The sequence below is a fragment of the Panthera uncia genome, chromosome B4, assembly GCF_023721935.1.
Source record: "Panthera uncia isolate 11264 chromosome B4, Puncia_PCG_1.0, whole genome shotgun sequence".
Classification (NCBI taxonomy): domain Eukaryota; kingdom Metazoa; phylum Chordata; class Mammalia; order Carnivora; family Felidae; genus Panthera; species Panthera uncia.
Window position 1 is genome coordinate 76,721,252 of NC_064809.1, and position 16,813 is coordinate 76,738,064.

The window sequence follows — 16,813 nt, forward strand, 5'->3', positions numbered from 1 at the left end:
TCTAGAACTTCATTCCAAATAAGTTCAAGAGTATCTTTTCCAGTCGAACCCAATTTCCTTTTTCCAACTTAAGTTGCCTCTAATTCTTCTCTTCTGTTAGAATCGGCCCCTCTCAGGGGCACCCGGGTGTGTCAGTTGGTTAAGCGGCTGACTGCAGCTCGGGTTTGGCTCAGGTCATGATCTCCCAGTTGGTGAGTTCAAGCCCAGTATCTGGCTCTGCATTGACAGCCTGAGTGGGCTTGGGAGTCTGTCTCTGCCCCTCCCCCACTCTCACTCCCTTCCCATAATGCCCTTCTGACACCCTGATGGGCTTCTGCTTCATCACTCTTATTGCTCAGTCTGTCTGAGTCCTGAGTATGTGTCCCATTTCCACCATCAGATTAGCAGGTCCTTCTGGATTAACCCTTCCCTCCCCTGCTCACCGGTGTTCAGTCCCAGCCTTGGCACCAGGGACATTCAGGATGAGTGTGAAACAGACTGGTGCTTAGGACAAGGCTCATTGCTGTGCCCTCAGTTATACCCTGGAGCCTGGACTCCCCCTTGGAACCCTCGTGGAATGGCCAGATGGTACCCGGGCGTAGTTGAGTGACACAGGCTCCAGTGAACCAATCAGAGCATAATAACACCCAAGGTGTTTACCCCACAGGGAACAAGGCTGTGGGGACACTGGTGAGTGATACAGATGGCGCCAGCCACAGATAAACAGATAGAGGAGTCTAGAAGGTCGTGGGTGGAAAAGAGAATGGGCTCTCTATGCTGCCTCAGGGGAGACACTACAGTCTATTCCCTCTCATGGAGAGGGGCCATGTCAATATGAAGCTGGGTGACCAGCAAGCCCTTTGAGAAATTCAAGGTTAGGCTTTCCATTATTTCATGAGATTGTTTCTTATGCCCCATAAATGTAGCCAGTTTTTTGTCCCCCACAAGCACAAGAGAGAGTTTATTAACTCTGACCATTGAGAATAGAAGAGAGGAAAAGTATTTATTGAAACAGAAGAAACTTACATAGGATTGGGTTTCAAAGGGAGCCTTTGAAGTCTCCTTTTTTTTCTGGACACTTTCTAAGAAGTTGAGACACCCAGGCATCTGGAACCAAGCCACTTCTGCCCAAGGTCAGGGAACAGGCAAGATGACCTTTTCTCATCTTCCCTTGAGGGGTTGACCGGCCAGATGAATCAGGAATTCCTTTGAAGCCCCAGGCTTACCTTCCTTACAGATTATGGAGAGACAGAAGTGATACAACCAGGTTTGGAAGGCATGGGATGTGTGGGGATGTGGGCAGGTCAAAAGGTGGCTGAGGTCTGGGAGGAGGGCTTCACATTGGAGGTGCCTCTGACAGCAGCCTACTGTCATTTGGGCTCCAGTGACTACCTCTGCCATTAGTTCCAGGTGGGAGCAAGACCTGGGATGGTAGACTAAGCCAGAAGCATCACCCTTTGAAACAAGAGCTCAACAACAAAGGATGGACGGATGGATGGATCCTTGAAGCAAGGCTTTGCAAACATACTGAAATTAAACTGGCTCTCGTTTGCCCGGGAACCGCAGTTCTTAGGAGATTAATAGCTACCGTGTAGAAAAAAAGCATGGGGATGGATTCTTTGTTGGGTTAAAAAAAAAAAAAAAGGTTAAGCAGGCATCATACTGTGGGACTTTTTAGATCCATCACTATGCTTAGGAAAGCTACACCAAAGGATGCTGCGAAACTCAGTGTTTTCCAAAGATGGTGACTGGGAAGTGTTTTTTTTCTATTTTTTAACATTTCTAAATTTTCTCATGTGAGCATATCATGTTTTTATAGATGAGTTATTGGAAAAAAAAAAACTAGAGAAGAAAGGGAGGTAGGCCGATTCCAGTATCAGAAATAAAGCACTGTTTTTGTCCAAAAAAAAAAAAAAATGTGTGCGTGCATGTGTGTGTGTGTGTGTGTGTGTGTGTGTGTGTGTGTTTCCCAAGCTTTTGCTTGACCATAAAGACCTCTTTTTGGCCAAATATTTTATAGGAACCAGCATTTCAAGGAATGTGCTTTAAGACACACTAAACAAGTTATCTCTATTTCACATTTCCCAAATCCAAACAGTCTTCCAATATCTCCTTAAAAACATGAAGGAGAACTAAATATAATTATCATAGCGTGCAGCCTCATCTGGTCTATAGCACTGTGCCTAACATGACATTGTCAAAGTCAAAGGGAAGTTATTTGCTTGGACGAGGGCACATGTGCTGGTGCCATCTCAGCACTGCTCATGGGGAAAAGAATTCTTGAGCTGGTCACCTGATTGGTTGGCACCAACCAAAAAGGTTGTGCCAGAGACTTCTAGTGCTTATCAAGTATCCTCCTTCTTGTCCTCATTTCCCAGCCTCCTTTGGGGTTTGGTTGGGGCTTGGGACCCTATTGGCCAGTTAAATGTGAGTGGTATCTAGGATGAGGCAGTTAACAGTCCATGTGTCTCTTTCACCTCTCATTTCCCCTTTTCCAGTAAGTAACCTTGAGGCCACATGTCCCATGTGGCCAGGCTCAAGACAGAAGCGCGTAGTTCTGTGGGACACCCACTGGGAGATCATGTGGGATTACTGCCCAAATCGGTCTCGGACTATGAGTGAGAAATGAACTTCTATTGTGTTGAGACACTGAGACTTCAGAGTTTGTCCATTGAGTCAGTCAGTGTTCATATTCTGATCTAAGCATACGATGGTAGAAATATCTCTTAATAGCCAATGCGTTTTCTCTTTAGTTCATTTTCACATTTTCATCAAATAATCTGATTGCTATCAGACCTTCTGCACTTCACATCTCAGCCTTTTTGAAAGACTAGTCTATCCTAATAATGCTAAGAGTGACAGTAGTAACAATGATATAATAGCAACTATTTATTGAGCACACACTATGTGCCAGATATTGAACAAAATAATAATTCTCATGCATTCTTCAGCTAAACTTAATTCTCATGACAACTTTATGCAGGAACTTCTAATAGTAACTTCTTTATACCAATGAAGAAACTGAGATTCATGGAGCAAAAGTGTTTTGCTTAAGTCACATTGTAAGTGGCGGAGGGGGACTGAAACCTGGGTCTGTCTGATGCCGAAGGTGTTGGCTTCTCCTGTGAGCACTACGGTGTAAAATCCCAGCTCTGTAGCCAATTGAGAGGGCCTCTCTGATGTGGCTGCTGCCGCCCTCCCCAGTCCCCCAGCACCATTGCACCCTCCCTCTCCACCTGCTGTAATCCCTCCAGCAGCCTCCTCTGACCTCCTTGGAGCTCCTCACTCTCCTCTGTGCTGTCTCTGTATCTCCTTTTGTTACCAGTATCTCACTGTGTTACAGTTACGTTTATTACCATCATGTCACCATCAAGGGCATGGACCAGGTTTGCCTACCACTATATCCCCAACAATAACTGTGTGCCAGGCACATGCTAGATACTCAACAAATACTCATTGGACTGATTATAAGTTCTTTACTGGCCCCAAGAATGTATTCTCTGAGACTAGCTATTCTGCCAGCCGATTCTCCTTTGGGCAATAAATAAATTGGCATATAGTTTATGAGATGGTCTCTTTAAATTTTTTTAATGTTTATTTATTTATTTTTTGAGAGAGAAAGACAGAGTGCAAGCTAGGGAGGGACTGAGAGAGAGGGAGACACAGAATCTGAAGCAGGTTCCAGGCTCTGAGCTGTCAGCACACAGCCCAACGCAAGGCTCAAACTCATGAACCGTGAGATCATGACCTGAGCCAAAGTCGGACGCTTGCTTAACCGACTGAGCCACCCTCAGGCACCCTGAGGTGGTCTCTTTAAAGTTTGGAACTTGCAAATTGCTTTGCCACCACTAAACACCTCTTTTCAGTGAGCAGATTTAGTCAAGTGTTTGAGCCAAGAAAATTGAGGACAAGATCCTGTTTCCACTGACATTTATTAAGTATGAACTTTGTACCAGAAGTTACATAAGACATGCTTACATTGCCTCATTTGGGCATAATAATCATCCAGGGGTGATTGGCTGCCTATTTTATAGCTAAATAAATGAGGCTCAAAAGCCTTGAGAGCTTTGCTTACAATCCCAAGTCAGTTGCAGAGTCTGAATCTGAATTCAAAACCATTGACTTGAACTCTAAGATTCTCTGGACCCACAGTGACCCTGTTCAAATGCACCTGTGAGTCACAGCCTGAATGAATGCCAGCCTCTCACTGGCTCTTTGCATCCTGACAGTATCATCACGGCCTGGGAACCTGGCAGAAGTCTCTCAGCACAGGAGTGTTTTGGAAGCTGAACAGTGTATATAACAGAGATGGCACATGCTTCAACACAACTCATACACAAATGCATTCACTTCACCAAAGACTGATGGAACACGGCTCATTGTTTTAAAGAGAATCTACTGTAGGGGCACCTGGGTGGCTCAGTCAGTTAAGCGTCCAACTTCTGTTCAAGTCATGATCTCATGGTTCCTGAGTTCGAGCCCCGTGTCAGGCTCTGTGCTGACAGCTCAGAGCCTGGAGCCTGTTTCGGATTCTGTGTCTCCCTCTCTCTCTGACCCTCCCCTGTTCATGCCCTTGTCTCTCTCTTCTCAAAAATAAATAAATGTTAAGAAAAAAAAATTTTTTTAAAAGAATTAAACCAATTGGGGGCGCCTGGGTGGCTCAGTCGGTTGAGCGTCCGCTTTGGCTCAGGTCATGATCTCACAGTTCGTGGGTTCGAGCCCCGTGTCTGGCTCTGTGCTGACAGCTCAGAGCCTGGAGCCTGCTTCCAATTCTGTGTCTCCCTTGCTCTCTGCCTCTCCCCCACCTGCACTCTGTCTTTGTCTCTCAAAAACAAACAGACATTGAAAAACAATTTTTTGAAGACCATCTACTTCAGCATTTTTCCAGAGATCAGGGAGCAGCCATAACTCGAGCCCCAGGCTTTCCAGAACTGGCTTCCTTCTGTCTCTTGATCAATTTTAAATCCTGCCACAAGATAAATGCTGCCTCCCTCCCCCTGCTGATAAGCAGCACGTTCTTCAAGATTGCCTGTTCACTGGAGCACTGGCTTGAGAAAAACATGACTTGAAGGCGCAGCTACTGGGGATGGGGTAAGAAATGACTCCAGGGTATCACAAAATCCGGGGTATCACAAAATCCAGTGGGATCCTGCAGTCCATGCAAGGATCTTTCTCTCAGATTAAAAGATACTCTGGGGTGCTGTGGAACACACCAGACCTCCATGCCCCAGGTTTCAGGTCATTTACCTCCACAGATAGAAAATATGTGGTCTGAGGGGCTTCTGGGTGGCTCAGTGGGTTAAGCGTCCAACTTCAGCTTGGGTCATGATCTCATGGTTCATGGGTTCGAGCCCCATGTCGGGCTCTGTGCCGACAGCTCAGGGCCTGGACCCTGCTTCCTCATTCTCTCTCTCTCTCTCTCTCTCTCTCTGTGCCTCCCCTGCTCTCTCTCTCTCTCTCTTTCTCTCTCTCAAAAATAAATAAACATTAAAAAAAAGAAGAAGAAGAAAATAGGTGGTCTGAGATGAGGATTCCCCTAGAAGAGAGAAGCAGCCTGGTCCTGCATGAGTTTTATTAAGTTTATTGGTGAGATGCGGGAATTAGAGAGGTAAGACCTGAACAAGGACAGGAACTCACATATTGAAGGCACAAATCCCTTCATGGATAAGACCAATCTCCAGGGCTACTCCCAGCTCTGTAAACGTGTAGGGGCCACGCAAGATAGAACCCGTAACCTAGTGTTTTGCCTGAGCTGCTGTTGCTGTAACAGGAGACAGTCTTTGTGGGTCTGTCGGTGGCCCTGTAATCTCATGAACCCAGGCAGCATGTAGCCAAATAACTCCCTAAGGCCAGGCTGTGGAGGGGGGAACTGCTGAGAGAGACCTTTCTCTGCAAGGGGCTGTGCAGGCCAGGGAAAGATCTGGCCTTCCTGGCAACGCTTCAGGAAGGGGAGCCTGAGTTAGGGAGTCTCTTAGTATGGAGGCAGCAGGATGGGCTAGAATCCAGATTCTGAATGAAGGAAGACTAAGGCAGGAGGTAGAAGAGAGGGAATGTCAGTGGAAAGGAAAAGCAAGAAGGAGATGATGATAAATGTGATGCAGGAGTTTCCTGGAGAAGGGAGTCCAGAGGAAACCAGGGTGAGGTGGACAGTGGGGAAATACACTTTCACTTTATCTTGTGGTTTTCTTGGTGGGGGAGCTCAGAGCTGAGGTCTTCCCCTGGGCGTCCTTGAATTCGCTTGCACTGCCCAGCCTGGTTTTGGCCTCTCCGCGGGGGCCACAGTTCCCACTGCCAGTGACACAGCCCCCGGACAGCATGCCGTAGCCCCCCGAGACAGAGCTGGGCCGGTAACCAAAGGTGCCAGAACCGCTGAAACCAAAGCCAGCTCCTGTGCCCGTGGTCCCGGCCACCGTGCTGCTGATGACTGCTGTGGGGGTGGAGGGAGGAGTGATAAGTGTATGTCCCAGGACAGGGGTGACACCAAGTCCCCTCCAATCTCCCACCCGCAACTAGCTTAAATGTCTCCCTCTTAAGCAAACGTTTCACATCAACTGTGGACACTAAGGATATATGCTCAATTCCTGAGCAGCTCAGGCACTGGAAAAACTAGCCCAGATCCCACAGGATCCCCAAATTGGGTGTGTTCTCCTTCTCTGAACAAACAGGAGTACCAAGAGTGTCTCCTGAAGCATCACATAAGCCAGTAGGGCTCTCATTTAACTTTAGAATATGCTCTTAATTTTTTTCAAAGAACTTCCGGATTGCTTGATTTCGGGAAGGTTTGCTGGCCTGTCTTAGGAGACCAGGCTGACCGCTGTGGAGCCAGCACTCACACTGGTCATGCACAGCGTGCCTGAGCACAGGTCTCTGCTTGCAGTGAGGAGGTGGGCTCTTCCTGCTCACAGCTTCCATCATGCAGGAGAGCTGTCGTGGGACGGGGGAGGCAGAAGAGGGTGGGCTGAGAGTTTTGTCCCAGCATAGGTGAGATCTCTGGGGAAGGGGCCCATGTGAAATATCAGAATGTGACGGGAAGCTGCCAGTGGGGGCTCCACGGAGGAAGAGGGAACAGGTCTTAGCGAGGAAGGGGGTTGTGACCAGGTGATCTACCCGGCAGAGCCCATGGGGGCCCGGAGGCAGGCACCCATTTCCTCTGTGTTCATTAATGGGCTACAAATATTCCCCCAGAGGCATGAAATACTCACAAATGCTCACAGAATTGGTGTGTTCTCCAGACATCCTGTGCAGAGAGAAAAGGGGAGGTAAGTCTCCAACGCTTGGAATCCAAGTTCCCCACACCGCAGCTTGAGCTCATCAGCCACATGAGCCCAGCCTCCACGAACCCCTCCAACTGGCCAGATGTCATCATTGCACCTGCATGTCTCTGCTCTGCCCCGCCCCCCAGTCTACCCTTCCCACGTCAGACACGTGCCAACCTGCAAACTTGGGGCCCCCAACAACAGCACCTCTCAGGGCCCCTCCTCTGGGTTCCTCTTTATCCCATTTCTTCATTCCTGGGAGGCTACTGCCTGAATAAATACACATGTGGAAATACTGGCATCAGAAGGTGCCCCTAAGGAAATAACCGTCTGATTTTAGGACCAGTAACTTCTCCTCTGCTGGTCTCAGCACTACAATGGTGCTCAGTTAGAACAAGCTTTTCACATGTCAGTGTTTCACGTACCCCACTCTGACGTGCTATGAACCTGTACGACTCACACTGTTACATACTTAGTATTTTTCATGGACTCTGCCTTTTATACCAAAAAAATGCATTTCTCTTAACAAGAAGTTTTATGGGGCTCCTGGGTGGCTCAGTCTGTTAAGCGTCCAACTCTTGGCTTCGGCTCAGATTGTGATCTCATGGTTTTGTGAGGTGAAACCCCACATCGGGCTCTGCACTGACAGTGTGGAGCCTGCTTGGGGTTCTCTCTCCCTCTTTCTCTGCCCCTCCCCTACTCACGTGCTCGCTCACTCTCTCTTTCTCTCTTTCTCAATAAATAAATTAAAAAAAATTTTTTTTAAGACATTTTCCTTCACCAGGGTAAATAGAAAACCAACACTACCTGATCAAAAAGGATTTAAAAAAAAACGGTAGCAGTAAAAATAAGTATAATGAAAATAAAGCAGTTTAAAACTTTAGGGCTAGATATTGTTGCCTTCCCGAGGCTCTGAACCTGGGATCTAGTATCTCTTTACTTATAGGGATAATGGCAAGGGTCCGAGCGGTGTTAAAGACACAACAGAACCATCCTGAGACTTTCTCCCTGTTGTGGTCTGGAGACTGGCAGGAAAACTATAAAGGAGATTGCTGTCTCATTGACCAGATGCTGTTTAAAAGCTGTTTGTCATGACCTGAAAAGCATCTCCAGCCACTCCAGCAACCTCCCCCACACTCTGGGAAACTGAGTCAGAAAAGTCCAAAAGTTCTTCCAGCTCTAAGACCCTCCCCCCCCCCCCCCCCCCCCCGCACCTGCACTCCTCGCCCTCCAGCAGCTTGCGGTAGGTGGCGATCTCCACGTCCAGGGCCAGCTTCGTGCTCATGAGCTCCTGGTACTCCCGCAGCATCCGAGCCAGCTCCTCCTTGGCCTGGTGCAGGGCGGCCTCCAGCTCATCCAGCTTGGCCCGGGCATCCTTCAGGGCGCAGTCGCCCCGCTGCTCGGCATCGGCGATGGCCGTCTCCAGGTTAGAGCACTGCGGGACAGGAGGTAGCATTTTCCCCTGAGTTCTAAGGGCAGCCACTCCAAGCCCCACTTCACCCCTCATCCCCCGTGTGCTGACTGTGGTCGGACCCTCCTCTGTCTGGCCCCAATTCCTACAGCAAAGCCACATCCATGGTGATAGATAGAGTCCCCTCAACTGGGTCAGGGGAGATTCTTACTCTTAGCCACTTGGCTTTCTGAAAAGACCTTTCCAATTGTTCCAGATTTCAGATGGGAGATAAGTGTGGAGGATGAGATCGGGGGCTCCACCTGAGAAAGTGGGTTCTGAAATGAAGGATGTAGAGTAGGAGAGAGGTCTGGGGGAGTATGTGTGATAGACCATTCACACCTCCCTGGAGAGTGAGCCAGGAACTTCCAAAGCCCCCTTTACCTGCTTCTTCACACTCTCAATCTCTGAGCGCAGCCTTTGGATAAGCCGAGTCAGTTCGGAGATCTCATTCTTGGTGTGCTTGAGGTCATCCCCATGCCGGCCAGCTACTAGCTGGAGCTCCTGGAACTAGAAGGACAGGGGGCAAATCAGAGACCTTGACTCAGGCCTGGTGGAGCTCAGCCTGGCAGACCATGCCTTTGCCTTCAGAGTGTGACAGAGGTGGGTAGGGGTCCCCAACTTCACCAGGCCTGTCAACAGCCCCCCACTCAAACATCTATCTGTTCATGGGATTTATTTGTTTGTCTTAAGCACAGTTCTCTCACTGATGGTTACATTTGGACATAAGGACTGTTGAAAGTCTTCTTCTCTCCATACTGCAACCATATAACATACAACTCCAACTATGACACTGCTCTACTAATAGCCCTTCAAAGTCAAGGTCAAATTCAAACCATGAGCATGGCATCAAGGTGCTTTGAGATTTGCATCCACCAGTCTCTCCAGACTCATCTTTCGCTACCCCTGCCCATCTGCCTCTACACTTCTGTTGAACTGTTCCCTAAATGTCCCTGTGCTCTCAAGTCTCTGAGACTTTGCATGAGGCTCTACCTCCACCTGGAAAACCCTTTCTCATCCATTTTCCCTTTTTCCCTAGCTAGTTCCAACTCAGCCAAAGCAGATCAGCTTCCTCCGGAAGGCCTTCCTTGATCTTCCTTGATTGGGTGTACTTCTGGTTCCATAGTTCCTACCACTCCAGTTCATAGATCTTCCCACACTGTACTATAAGCACACCTTTCTGTGTCTTCCTCATCAGACTTAGCATGACTGGATGACAGGGACCTGTATTCTCTGTGACTTCCTGCCCTTCATAGCTCAGCTGGGCCCTGGGCCACTGGAACTGTTTCTGGGAATGGAGGAACATTGTGTGTGTGTGTGTGTGTGTGTGTGTGTGCGCGCGCGTGCACGCGCGCGTACGCGTATGTGTTGGTATATTATGCTAGTCTAACACCACTAGCCATGAATTTGAGGTCATCTACTAGTTTGGGATCACTCCCGCCTTGATGTCATCCATTGAACAGTCAATAGAGAATATTTTAGTTCTACCCCAGAATCTGGCTTATGAGGAACTTGGAAAAGTGTGACACTCAGAACTCTGGTGACTGCACACTGCTTCTCTCGGTGTAACTGGTGCTTGGCCTTATGGGTTGTCATATCTGACCCTAACAAGGCCCTAGAGTCAGGATTCCTCTTAAAAATGCCAGGTCCCCTGGAAGACAAAGAGGCTTCTCACTATGTTCCTGTGTTTATCTTTGGTACTAATCTTGGGATGATAAACACTGGGGCAGGACAGGTGGTCTTTCCCTGCTTCTCTGCAAGTCTATGTGAGGAGGATGGCCCTCCCTACAAACGGACAGGGAGGGAGGCACTAATTCCCTAAGTTCTGACACCAAGCAGGCTCCTTCTGAAGCAAACAGACCAGTGTCCTTCTCCACTCTATTCCTGGCCCATCCTAAGCCGTCACTATAAATGCTTCTTAACAGAGTCATGTCCTGATCTTTTGTCTGAACACTGTGGAATTTGTAGTCAGTCATCTAGATTCAAATCCAGCTCCATTTATTCCCAGCTAAGTGACCTTGGCAAATTACTTAAATGCCCTGATCCCTGCCTTCTTCATCTTTGAAAGGGGAAGAAGAAGAAGAAGCAGCCCTTCTAATTCTGTTGCTAGAACTACACTAATGAAACTCTGGTCAGTAAGGGCTTAGCTCCAACTGGAGACTTGCCGGTATGGATAACCCCATACTTCTTCTGGAAGGAGTTTGGGGTTAAGCACTGGCCACTGACAATCCACATGGCCGTCCCTGAAACTGGCTTGCAACAGTCACGTGGAGGGACTTGGGAACTGGAAACTTGGGTTTGAACACTTATCAAGGAGCCCTGGCCTGTGCTGTTGCCTGGACCTCCCTCTCTTCCTCCCAACCCTGCTGACCACATCTTTCTGTCCCTATGGTATCAAGGAGGCAGGGGGAGAGATAAGATAAGGTCTCAAGTGTGTGAATTTCCCCTGGGAAGGAACCGGATAAATAGCATGAAACAATTAGAAAGTTGCCATCTGATCTGAGAAACTAAATTATCTAAAGAATCATTTCCCCACCCATGACCCATTAAAGGAGTTAAGATCATACTCCCCCTTTATCCTTGTAATTGGACTTGAATGAAAGGTAGGAATTACCTGATCTCAGATGACATTCAAGAGACCCCCTAATTTATTGTAATTAATGGAAGAGTTGAGATGCTAACTACCCATGTTTTCCTCCCTCTCAGACTCAGTTCAAACCCCTCAGCCTTCAGGAAGTCAGTACTGACCTGTCCCACTTGGCCCCCTAACCTCTGTCTCCCCAGCATCCAGGACTCTGTTTATGCCACATTCATTTGCAATCAGCCATGGGTGTCTGCCAATGGCTGCCCCAGTCTTTGTGGATCAGTCCAAGAGCTTCATCTTCTCCTCCCTTTGGGAGTACCCCAGAACCCAGGACAGTGCCATGCTCCCGACAAATGTGTGGACCATGGTGGGCCATGGACTCTGAGGAGGTGTTCAGCCCACCTTGGTCTGGTACAGGGCCTCAGCCTCGGCCTTGCTCTTCAGGGCTATTTCCTCATACTGGGCGCGGACCTCAGTGATGATGCTGTCCAGGTCCAGGTTCCGGTTGTTGTCCATGGACAGGATGACAGATGTGTCACTGATATGGGACTGGATCTGAGCAATCTCCTACATGAGAAGGAAGGAAGGAAACATGAAATGCCATTTGTGGATGGAGGAAGGCCAAGGTGATGACCCTTTCATAGAGATCCCCTAGACCCTCCCAAGTAGAGACAAGCTGTATTCTCCAAAGCCCCCCAGCCCAGATGTTTCAGTATCACATCTGAAAACTGCTGAATGAGTTGGAAGCAGTCCAAGAAGAAAACAGCCCATCTATCTGTCACTTGAAACAGGTCAGGAGTCGAAAATATAGAGGAGAAACAGCCTGGCCACCACACAAGAGACACTAAGGACACAGGAGCCCACATATGCTTGGCCAACGGGATCAGGCTTTAAGCCAGATGATCAGAGGTAGTAGAAAGGGTGTGAGGACTCCCCCACATTTATCCCTAGAGATTCCTGTTCAAGACCCAGGGAGACACCCCAAGTGGCAGACAGAAGACAGGCAGAAATGAGAATATCCTTAGCTGAACATCAGTGTATCGAGGACCCATGGCTTCCTCAAAGATGTGAGACTGTGACTGGGAGTCCCAGGCTGGGACTGATGGTCCACATAATTTGAAGGCAACAGGATAGATGTCATGCTTTCCTTTGATCTACATGCCCCCCAGCATCCAAATGCTGGAGATCCCCTGGGCTCTTAAAGTTACAAGGAACAAATAGCCACTCATTCACATGGCTGTCTTCCAGAAGACAGAGTTAGGGATGGGGCTGGGGGATGAAGACTTACCCCTTCATACAGACATTTGAAGAATTTGATCTCTCCATCCAGAGCATCCACCTTGGCCTGCAGTTCCACCTTGCTCATGTAAGCCGCATCCACATCCTAAAGGAATCCAGAGACCCCCTGATATCGCCCTTCTTCAAGCCCAGAAAGTACTCTCCCAGGAACTGACACCCAAGCACCAACACTGAGATGAGCTGCCCCCGGGAATGGAGTGAGGCCTCAGAGGGCAGGAACATAACTTCCACCCAAGACTCACTGCAAGCCTCTGGAACTCATCTGCCCCCATCCAAGATGGAATCCTGTTCTTCCCCCTATTTCTCAAAGAGAGGCTACGGGAGGGAGAGCTATCTCCTATAGGGGGTCATTTGGCAGTCAGAGCCCAAGGCAGCCACAGCACTTTGCCAGAGACAGGCAGAGCTGGAAGGTAAGCGTGCAGCCCTCCCAAAAGCACGTCCTGTTCCCCAAGCCAAAGTGGACATACCCTGGACATTGGCTATCCACATCTGGGCTCCCACCCATCGACGCCAAATATAAAAAGCTGACAAGGTAGGGGTGCCTGGGTGGCTCAGTTGGTTGGGCGTCCGACTTTGGCTGAGGTCATGATCCCACAGTTGGTGGGTTCGAGCCCCGCATTGGGCTCTGTGCTGACAGCTCAGAGCCTGGATCCTGCCTTGGATTCTGTGTTTCCTCCTCTCTCTGTCCCTCCCCTGCTCATGCTCTCTTTCTGTCTCTCAATAATAAATAAACGTTAAAAAAACATTTTTTTTAAAAGCTGACAAGGTAATGTATTCTAGGTAAACATCTAGGTGTCCCAAGATATCCCAAGCAACACATCCTTCCATCTTCTTCTGGCACTTCAGATCCTGGTCATTCTACAAGGAGCACAGACCCCAGTTTCCTCTCTGTTACCTCCCCCACCCTCCATGCCCCACCACCAGGTGACGGGCATATATATGCACCTCCTCCTCACCTTCTTAAGCACCACAAATTCATTCTCGGCAGTTGTGCGCTTGTTAATTTCCTCCTCATACCTATAGGAAAAGCATCACATGAGCAAGGTATGTGTGTGTGTATTCTCATCACAAAAGCAGAAAAGAGGTGTCCACTCTATGTATCTTTTAGCAGCTATTATTCTACATCTTTGCAAATCTGTCCCACTCACTAGGACTATGTGGCCAGTGCTGTAGACAGGGTTTGAAAGTAACTCCCTCCCAGGTCAGGGGACCAGATGATTTTGGGTCTGGATTCCCCCTGATGCCTGGGGAGTAACTAGGTTCTTCCTCCTCCCATTCAGTGTCCAAATCACAGGAACATGCTGCTATCCCTTGTAGCCATGATTCTTGCATCACTCCAGCTTCCTGATACCTTGCTAGTAAACTCACCCCATCCCAAAGTGTGAATCTAAAGGAACCTAGAACTGTCCCCGGACAGGAAGAAGGAGCATGGCCCAAATGTCCAGGACCTGAAGACAATGAGAGAAACTCCAACTCCCTGACTTGCTGGTTTGGGGAAGGGGTGGTTCCTGGAAATTTGGGGGACCTCTGAGCGAGCTTAGGAGCTGAGAGGCTTTCTCAAGTGGGAAGCAGAAGGGAGTGTGCCAAGGAGGTGGCCACTTGCAAGAACAGCCCTACCACTGCCTGAGAGGCTGACTATCCACTGTCCAGACTGCCCAGTCACCCAGAGAGGGCCCTCATCTTGCCAAGGCAGGGGAACTCAGGACGGGCCACTGTCACCCAAGCTCAGTGCCCCTGAGCAAGTGTCCCAGTGCCTGCTGGGAAAGCCCAGCTCTGGCAGACCAGTCAGCCCAGGCATGGGGTCCTGCTCACCTCTTCTTGTAGTCCTCCACCACATCCCGCATGCTGCGCAGCTCCGAGTCCAGCCGCACCCTGTCCCCGGACAGCGTCTCCAGCTGCTTCCGCAGGTTGCTAATGTAGCCCTCGAGGATGGGCTCTAGGTTGTTCTTGCAGTTGTTCAGGTCCAGCTGCTGTAGCAGCTCCCACTTGGTCTCCAGCACCTGGTTCTGCTGTTCCAGGAACCGCACCTGGGACCCAAATCAACAGGCACTCTGTCAATAGGGAGGGCTTGTGGGGTTTCCTTTCCTGGGCTGTGGTTGTGTTGTCCTACACTATATTAGCTTAAAGCGTAGCCCTCCGGACTTAGAAAATGTCCCTCACACCCTTCCCCATCCAGGGCCCTTTGTCTGACTGAGGTTCTCTTTGTGGGGACAGCCTCTGATATTGGGCAGGGGCTCATCATCTTTATTTACCACTAGTAAATGTCTAAATCTGCAGGGACCTGTGTCCATGGGCAGCCAAGTCCCTAGATATGTAAGCTGGCCTTGTACTGGCCTTCACACTCTTGGGTACCTCTGCTCAGGGCCAGGTAGCCTGGCCTGTGCTCTGCCTGCTCTCTGTCTCCTCCATCATGGCATCTCCCAGCCCAGCCAGAGGCAAGCACTCAGTTGACTGGGGATCTTGGGCCCTCCCATGTTGCTTTCATGTCCAACTCTCTGGTCTCAGAGCATTAATCTGGGGGAAGAACCAGCATTCTCAAGCTGTAGCTTACAAATACCATACCATTCCCTTATTCAAAATGGTCTGGTGGTTCCACATCACCTGCAGAGTCCAGTCCAAATTCCTCCTTGTGCTCTTCACCATGTGCCCACCCCTCCTCCCCCTCCTCCACCACTCACCCAATACTCACACAAAGGCAAGTTCTCCCCGTTCTTCAAACAAGTCCTACCATGCTACACGGGACTTCTCCCTCTCTCTAGGTTTCTTTTCCCCACCTCCATCCAGTGAACTCCTATTCACACTTTGCCACCCTACTCACTGCCACCCTTGGTGAGCTTCCCCTGCTCCCCTGAGCTCAGGAAGTCTCTATTTCTCAAGGCCCTGCTACCCCTTTTTTCCTCAGGGGTTCTCAAACACAAGTGGCCATCAACATCACCTGGGGGCTCCTGGGCCCTACTGCCAGAGCTTGCAATTCAGTAGGTATGAGTTGGAGCCTGAGAATGTTCATTTCTACAGGTGCCCAGATGATGCTGATGCTGCTGGTTCAGGGAAAACTTTTGAGGACCACTGCTCTAGTACATTGCTCCTCCCCATCTGCCTTCCCCCATAGATTGGGTGTATTATAGTTTATGAGTCCATCTTTCAACCAGGATCTGAGCTGCTCTGGGTCCCATGAGAGGAGAGATTGGGTCTCATGGCTTTATAGAAATCCTTGGCTGCCACAGGCCTCTCCTTTGTCTGGCTTCCTAGTTTCATAAACTGTCATTCTCCTACTTCTCAACTCTGAGGCCACTTGCCCTGCTTCTTGGGAACATTCCCAAATTAAGCTCCCTGGCTCTTCCTGCCCCTCTGTCCACCCCCACCCTCAGCCCTGACGTCCAGGTTGGTCCAGTTCCTCCCTACTCAGTTCTTGCTGTGTCTGCATCTTGGGGAGGCGCCTGTCTCAGATAGAAAGCCACCTGAGGGCAGCAGAAGTAGAAGAAGGAAGGGGGTCTATGCTTGGCTTGCTCCAAAGAGACCCACCTTGTCGATGAAGGAGGCAAACTTGTTGTTCAGAGCCTTGATCTGCTCCCGCTCTTGGCTGCGCACTTTCTGGATCTCAGGGTCCAGCTCCACGTTGAGGGGGGCCAGGAGGTTCTTGTTGACAGTGACCTGGTGGATGCCCCCTGGAGGGCACACAGTTGGACACACAGGCCCAAGGGCCACACTGCCAAACATGCTGCCAGCAAAGCCACTGGCCCAGTTTCGACCAAACCCATAGCCCCCTGCCCGCCCACTGCCGCTGGCCATGTTGAGTGAGATGCTCCGAGCGCCCCCCAGGTTGTAGAGGCTCCGGCTTCCAAAGCCCCCGCTGAGCCCTTTGCCACCTGCCCGATAGGAGGACGAGCTGCCCCCTGAGAGCACTGCCGAGCAGCCACTGAAGCCCCCCTTGGCAGCAGCCCCCGACTTGTAGGTGAACTGGCGGTTCATGCTGGGGAGGCCAGAGAGATGGAATAATACGCTAACCCTTAGCTGAGATGCAATTCATGAGCCTACAGTCTCAGGCTCCCCCTTTATAAGGCTCAGGAGGGAACCACTGCCCTAATTTGAGGGTTTAGTTTGCCTGGGAGCAAAAAATCATTTTCTCCTAGCAAAATCAGAGACACCAGGTAAATAACTTGAAAATCCCCAAAGTGCTGGGTTTGCATGTCTTGCTCATGTAATTTGAGTCTTATCTAATTAACATGGGATAATTAGCCTAACCAA

At 49.6% G+C, this 16,813-nt stretch overlaps 1 protein-coding gene across 1 annotated transcript; it reads right to left on the bottom strand.

Moving 5' to 3' along the window:
* Positions 1-6,015: 6,015 nt before the first annotated feature.
* Positions 6,016-16,537, bottom strand: LOC125919089 (keratin, type II cytoskeletal 73). The gene is made up of 9 exons (XM_049625540.1): positions 16,091-16,537; positions 14,381-14,595; positions 13,525-13,585; positions 12,558-12,653; positions 11,672-11,836; positions 9,070-9,195; positions 8,450-8,670; positions 7,182-7,216; positions 6,016-6,406 (listed from the first exon to the last, which is right to left on the bottom strand). The coding sequence occupies exons 1-9, from the start codon at positions 16,535-16,537 to the stop codon at positions 6,150-6,152; spliced, it is 1,623 nt and encodes a 540-aa protein (XP_049481497.1). The 3' UTR covers positions 6,016-6,149.
* Between the last annotated feature and the right edge of the window lie 276 nt (positions 16,538-16,813).

Bases quoted from the DNA above. Each gene is read 5' to 3' on its own strand.
- LOC125919089 (XM_049625540.1), bottom strand. From the start codon at position 16,537: ATGAACCGCCAGTTCACCTACAAGTCGGGGGCTGCTGCCAAGGGGGGC. The intron at 14,596-16,090 runs GTGGGTCTCTTT...TTTGGGTCCCAG, and splicing joins TTGCCTCCTTCATCGACAAG to GTGCGGTTCCTGGAACAGCA. The intron at 12,654-13,524 runs GTGAGGAGGAGG...GGATTCCTTTAG, and splicing joins AATTTGTGGTGCTTAAGAAG to GATGTGGATGCGGCTTACAT.